The following is a 6,854-nucleotide window of genomic DNA, read 5'->3' as shown; positions in this document are numbered from 1 at the left end:
CGTATTTTAAATCCCGACTAAAAACACATCTATACTCAAAAGCATTTAGTTAAATTAGCCTGTCTGCAGCCTTCTTCTTTTTTCCTGCCCCCCTCTTCCGGCCGGGAGAGGGGGCTAGCTAGATGGTGAGGGTTGACTTGACCGCCTCCATTGGGTCCTGCGCTGGTCGACCATCACGGGTTAGGAGTCTAGCCGTCTGCGGTCCACCTGGCTGGAATGCGGGATGGTTCCTGCCCAATGGCTTTGCCTGCTGTCAAGACATCACTGCACTATATAGCACAATATGTTTTCTGTAATTTATATTGTTTCTGTGTTCGGTACATGCAGCATCCACTTCAACCTGTGGGCCTGGAAGGGGGCTCCTCCCACCTGTGGTCCCTTCTGGAGGTTTCTGATTTTCCCCAAATTGGGGTTTTTGAGTTTTTCCTTCCCCTTCTGGGAGCTTTGACAGGGGATGCTGTTGTGTACCTTACATTGAAAAGATGTCTCTGTATGACCTCTTTTCATTCTGTGAAGCCCTTTGAGACTTCGGTGATTTAGGGCTATATAAATAAAATTTGATTGATTGATTGATTGATTTTTATGTTGTTTTTTTTTAAGAGCCCAGACATTCAATCCCAGGTATTCATGTTTTGTTTTGTTTTTACGACAAAAGTGTCTTAGAATGGCTGGTACCATAAATAACCGACTACTTTGGGTAAAAAAAAAAGTACAAAAAGTAATCAATTACTTTAGATTTTTACGTACTATAGTATGTATTACTTATGGTACTAAACATACAATACAATCGAATGACGGGGAGAGACAGGCGACATATCCCATGGGAATGAGCTATGCGGGCCTTTAGATAGAATAAGGTTAAATAGGGGCAAGGTTAAATTGGGGGCAAGGGATTGAAGGAGTTAAGCGAGCCCCCAGTATACACCTTTGCTCTTTCGACCTTGCGGCATTGTCACACGTCGATCGCGGTGCCATTTGCGCAAACATAGGACAACATCGTGTCCACCATGGTCTTGACGATGGGCGTGGAAGGGTGCAGCCTGTGAGGCAGGTAGTGCGCCAAGCACATCTGCCAGGCGTCCACCAACCTCACGTGGAGCCCCTTGAACATGGCTCGCAGCACCATGTCCTGCTGCAGCATCAGCCAATCGCTTTTGTATAGGCTGATGTCCCCTTTCAGGGCCTGCGGATTGGCCGTGCGGATCACCACCAGCGTCCCCGGGGCCCGGTCCAGGAGCCGCAGCACCGCCCGGCGGATCCCCCGCAGGCGCCGGATGTACGCCTCCACGGGAAAGGTGCCGAAGTGAGCCCACACGCTGAGCGTCACCACCGTGTTGGGACCGCCGGTCAGCTTGTCCAGCTCGTTGCCGATGTAGCGCAACTCGCTGATCTTGACGGGCTGGATGCGCACCGGCGGACCGTGGAAGCGGTACTTGATCAGAATGTTGTGGTCGCTGTCCACCGCCATTAATGGCCCCGACTTTTTGGGATTCTCCAGTTTCAGATTCTTCAAGTCTGCGGGGCAGGATACAAAAACTGGGGGTTCAGTACCCTTCTTTTTATAACTGTATATATATATATATATATATATATATATATATATATATATATATATATATATATATATATATATATATATATATATAAACAGCTTATAATTGCTTATCTACTTACTAAAAAAAACTCATACAAATACTGAAGTGCCGAAAGTAATTGATTACTTTAGTACTTAAATCATTAATTGCCCAAAATCTTTAGACACTCTTTAGTCCAACAATTGAAATGTGTTTCTTAGGTGGGTTCTGTATGTTAATAGCTTCTAAGAAGTGGGCATAATGTATTGTCATAAAAGGAATCCACTTTTATGTTAATAGGTGACCAGCACAGAGACCTAGTTGACCAATGGTTAGTATAGTAGTAACAGTTGTAATAATAGTGTGCCGGATAACTTTAAATGCAAACATGAGTACTTTGAAACAGATGCGAAATTCAACTGGGAGCCAGTGATGATGGTAGGAGAGAATGAAATAAAGTGTCGCTTGTTCATTTAAGTTGTAATAATCAAAGACATGCAATTTGTATATTTGCCACTAGATGACAGCAAAGTATTTTCTGCATTAGACTATGCAAACCCTTAGCCTGTTTATTTAAAATAAATAACTGTGCTTTAAGGGTTGTAAAGAGAAAAGGCTCACTCGGAACCACAGCGAGAAGGTACTCGAACCACTGGCGCATGGTGGAGTCGCCATACATGTAGACCAACTTGTTGGTCAAGCACCGAGTGATGGCAGACGCGTTATCAAAGCGCCGCATGGGGACATCGCCCAACGACCGCCACGAGTCCCGGTAGTAGTACCCAGATGTGGCCAGCTTCACAGGATTCGCTTTTTGAATGCTGCTTCCTACATTGATCAGAAACAATGATGTGAATAAATTGCCGAGTGTGTGACTCGTGGTCTGCACTACCTTTCCTTGCGGGCAGCACGCTGATGGAGTTTTTCGTGGAAGCACGGATGGGAACTTTGACGTTTTTGCCGCTGGTGTCGGAAAAGTGGATTAGAAATGTTGCAACGGGAATGGCAAAAACCTCTTGGCATTTGTTCGCATTCTAAATAAATAACTTTTGAATGGCGATTTGGATGCCAAATAACAATAAATGAAACCTATTTGGACAGATTTAGAAGTGCATTTTGGAAAATAAGTTCATGAGGCATTTCAGAATTGGAGGACAATTTTAAATAGTGCACGTACAAAAGAAAAAAATATTCAGTTTCAGTATACATTTTCTTGTTCTGAGACCAAATCTAAAGAAAAGAAAAGCATTCTAAAAAGAAATCCAAAATCTAAAAAAAGAACTGAGAGAAAAGAATGTTTGATAAAAGTTTAAAAATACAAAAAAAGTCTCGAGTACCCCCAAAAAAGAAGCAAAACACAAAAAAGGTCACACGCTAGAAAACAAAAGCAAACAAGAAAAAGAATGCATGCAAGAAAAAAGAAGCAAACAAGAAAAAGGACACGCGCAAGAAAAAAGAAGCAAACAAGAGGACACACCAAAAAAAGAAGCAAACAAGGAAAAGGTTACACGCAAGAAAAAAGAAGCAAATAAGAAAAAAGAAGTAACCAAAAGAAAGGACACACACGAGAAAAAATAAGTAAACAAGAAAAAGGACACACACAAAATGAATTCAATTCTGTCAGTCCCGACAGGCTGCCCCCTTAAAAATAAATATATAAAAAATAAAAATAAAATAAAAATAAAATATACAAATTAAAATTTGTATAGTGAATTGACTTCATTCTATTCTCAAAATGGAATGCCACTCGTTATGTTATATTGCACTATGTATACATGTTCAAAAGAAACTTTTAAGAAATCAAAAAAGGTCTCAAACTGATTTAAAAAAACAACAACAAAAAACTTTGGCTTTTGTCGATCAATCACCGAGTGCACAAACCTCCGAAAGAGCAACGCTTCCTTTTTGGTGAGGAGCTTTTTGACGTAGCCTCCGGTGAAGTGGTTGTATCTGCTGTCGCAGCCCAGCATTGGGGGCTTGTAGCAATACCAAGACTCGCCGACGCCAAGGTCCGTGTAGTTGCACAGCGGCCGCTCGTCCGGCGGGAGACACGCGTTGCACACCGTGGTCTCGGATCGATTCCCTCGGCGAAAGACGCTGGCGAAATACACCCGATCGGCCCCATTATCCCTCAGCCGCCGCAGCACGGCCACGGCCTCGCTGGAGTGGACCATCATGACGTTCACCTCAGCCGGGCCCCGCCACAGCAAAGGGAATCGAACGGAATAAAGTCCGTTCTCGTGGTCCGACACCTGCCCGGCCACGCCCGCTTTGTACTTTGGCGAGTGCAAGCGGGCCAACAGTAAATCGCCGCCGGAGCTCTTGGGTCGGCCCCCGAAGTCACGCAAGTGGACCTTCACCTCCAGCTCGTCGCCCACGTACCAACGCCGGTCTTTTTTGGAGGAGGCGATCTCGAACCGGCTGTGGGCCGGGTCGCTCGTCCGGGACGGGTGGGGTGTAGCGGAGCCAGAGGACGGCCGGGGCCAGGAGATGAGGTCCAACAGCTCCCGTTCCTCCGACTCCTCTTCGGGCGATAGTAGCTGCGGCAGTTGCGGACAAACGCTGGGATTCTTTGGGGTTTTCGGGAGGCTTTCGGGAAGATTTGATGATTGGTTCCGGACCTTGTATGATGGCGGCACTATATTGGACTTCCACTTCTGAGGAGAAGACAAAATGATGTGCCTTGGATATATGATAAGAGCACGCTTCAAGTGGTCCCGTATACCTTGAAGAAAGGTAACGAGGTTTTAACTGCATGGTGGTGTGTGCAATCCCACATCAAAAACAAACACGCTAGCAACTACATTGGAGCTGTTTGCCTTTTGTCAAACTATTCAGCAAGAGGAATCCATGGACCTCACAAAGTGTGATTTTTTTTCTTCTTGTGGAAATATGCAAGGCATTTTTTACTGCATGTTCCCCCGCTAACCTCCAGCCTCCCGAAACAACGAACACGACGGCATTTTTCTACTTTATTCTAACTCATTGGCCCAAGTCCGGCTGATACGCATCTCGGAGGAATTCTTTTGTTGCTATGACGCTGGTCGAATGTGTTGCGAACGGTAGCCACACACTCAAGTAAAAGTTGATGCAAGATACAGTGTGTTTATATATATACTATGAAAAAAGAAAAAGGCAACGCGCAAAGTAACATTGAGTCCGAAATTCCACGCTTTGAGGCTTTTATCTTTTTTACCATGAAGCTCCTTCAAATACATTTTTGAGCGCATTACGGGAACAGTTATCCAGTCTGACAAGTTCCATGATGTCTTATCGCTGTTTTGTCTCTAATCTGTTCTTTCGCATGAAAAATTTGAAATAAATATCATATGAACAAAATACGTTGTCAGGTGTAAATGCAAGATGTGTAGTGTATTGTTGTTAAGGTGTTAGTCCTGCTGGCAACATGGTGTTTAGCAAAATCTCCAATACGTGGCGTTAAAAAAAAAATAAAAAAAATCAATGTGCATGTGGGTGTGGTAATGGGGCTGAAGACCATTAAAGAATCCCTTCTTTAAAGAAAAGAAAAATCAAATATAAAAATATATCAAATATAAATCCTGGTCGGTTAAGAGGTGAAAAAAGTATGAGAAATACTGCTTGACAAAAAAAAAAAAAGAAGGGTGAAACTTACCTCTCCGAAGGGGATGATGTATAGCAGGAAGATGATTCCCAATAAAGTGAGAATGAAGAGGATATATTTCCAAACATTAATGGACATGGTGCCCGTGACTTCGTTTTGACAACACGTCGTCGCTGCAGTAATGATATGAAGGAAGTCACCTGTTTACCAGGTCCAACATGCCTGCAGGAAACGCCACAAAACGGGAAAATCTTCACTTTCAGTACATCAACCAATCAACAAGCAATCATTAATAAATTACTTTTTATTTATTATTTTTTTATCTACTTTTTATTCTTAAAATAAAAAAGGAAACCGATTCACGTTTGAAGCAATGCAAAATGAAAAGTCCACATTATTTGCATTCCTGTTGACATTTTTTATTGCCATCTGAGCTTCAAATGACCTTTTTTTGCGGTCATGCGTGGCAAAACTCAAAGTAAAGTCAGTGTCGACTTTGTGTATAAATATCAAAAGGGGAACTCCGTTTCACATCTGACGATTAGAACATTATCTTTGAAAATTGTAGTTGTTTACCTGAAATTATGTCCTTTTGATAATAACAAAATAAAAAGACGCATAAATAAACCGTCGAAAAAAATTAAATCTACTTTTTACAGAGCTTACACAGGTTTTTTTTTAGAAAAATAGCTTGAAAGTGAATCAAAATGCCTGAAATGAAAAAAAAAACGTCAACCCTTATTTGGACTAGAAACATTTGGGATCAACTGAACAGTTTCATGCAGAAAAATGTAATAAAAGAATAATAATACACGTAAATTAATCACATTCATTGCTGTGATTTAGACATTAAAATTTTATCGGCAGTAAAAAAAAGTTGAAAACTTCCACATACTTTTACAATGAGAGTCCCACTGCACCATCTAGTGGCAAAGATATGAAATTACACTTTACACCGGAAAAGCAAAGCATGATTTCTACGCGGCCCCAATGCCATCCATCGCAGTTATTCCAGTAGTTTATTACCAAAGTAATCCGTTTCTTTAGTACTAAAAGCACCTTACTACTAAAATACTAAAGGAATAAATTACTTTTGGTGCTAAAGTACGAAAGTAACGTTAGCAATCAATTACCTTAGACACTAAAGTAATTGATAAACTTAGTTATTATAGACCTAAAATCATAACTTTCGTACTTAATTCAAATAATGCCATCCATTTTAGTCTGTCTGGTAAAACAAAAACAAAAACAAAGGAATAAAAAGAAGAAATAATTGGGATTGAATGTTAGACCATGGGAAAACTACATTTGAAACAGCCGGTAAAAGTTTTGAATCCGGCCCGCCGAACATGAAGAAACTATCAGTCAGAAGGAGAGTGATAATGTTAATATCCTGAAGGATAGTGGAATAATCAGTGCTTTAAAATTGTAATTCTTAGTAATAAAAAATTTGTATTTTGTTCATTAAATTTTCAGTTGTTTAAACAATAATACAGTAAATAGTTACATACATGACATGGGACTTAACACTGTTGTAATGTCTTTGTTGATATTCCATTGAATATAAAGCACATGTTTTCTCTTTTTTCTCTTATGACCTGGATTGTCAAAATACTCCAACGGTCTGCCCCTGATCCGGCCCTTTTGTCAAATTTTAGAAGCTTTTGTGACCCTCGAGTGGAAAAAGTATGCCCACT

General features: G+C 41.2%; 1 protein-coding gene across 1 annotated transcript; it reads right to left on the bottom strand.

Moving 5' to 3' along the window:
- Positions 1 to 816: 816 nt before the first annotated feature.
- Positions 817 to 5,519, bottom strand: LOC148423767 (NXPE family member 3-like). The gene is made up of 5 exons (XM_088414371.1): positions 5,209 to 5,519; positions 3,456 to 4,231; positions 2,467 to 2,537; positions 2,196 to 2,402; positions 817 to 1,515 (listed from the first exon to the last, which is right to left on the bottom strand). Exons 1-5 carry the CDS (start codon positions 5,293 to 5,295, stop codon positions 953 to 955), a joined length of 1,704 nt encoding a protein of 567 aa, XP_088270497.1. The 5' UTR covers positions 5,296 to 5,519; the 3' UTR covers positions 817 to 952.
- Between the last annotated feature and the right edge of the window lie 1,335 nt (positions 5,520 to 6,854).

The sequence above is a fragment of the Hippichthys cyanospilos genome, chromosome 5, assembly GCF_059441005.1.
Source record: "Hippichthys cyanospilos isolate Australia breed blue-spotted pipefish chromosome 5, RoL_Hcya_1.0, whole genome shotgun sequence".
In the NCBI taxonomy this organism is placed as follows: Eukaryota; Metazoa; Chordata; class Actinopteri; order Syngnathiformes; family Syngnathidae; genus Hippichthys; species Hippichthys cyanospilos.
Note: the sequence above shows the minus strand (reverse complement) of the source record. Positions and strands in the feature narration are given on the sequence as shown.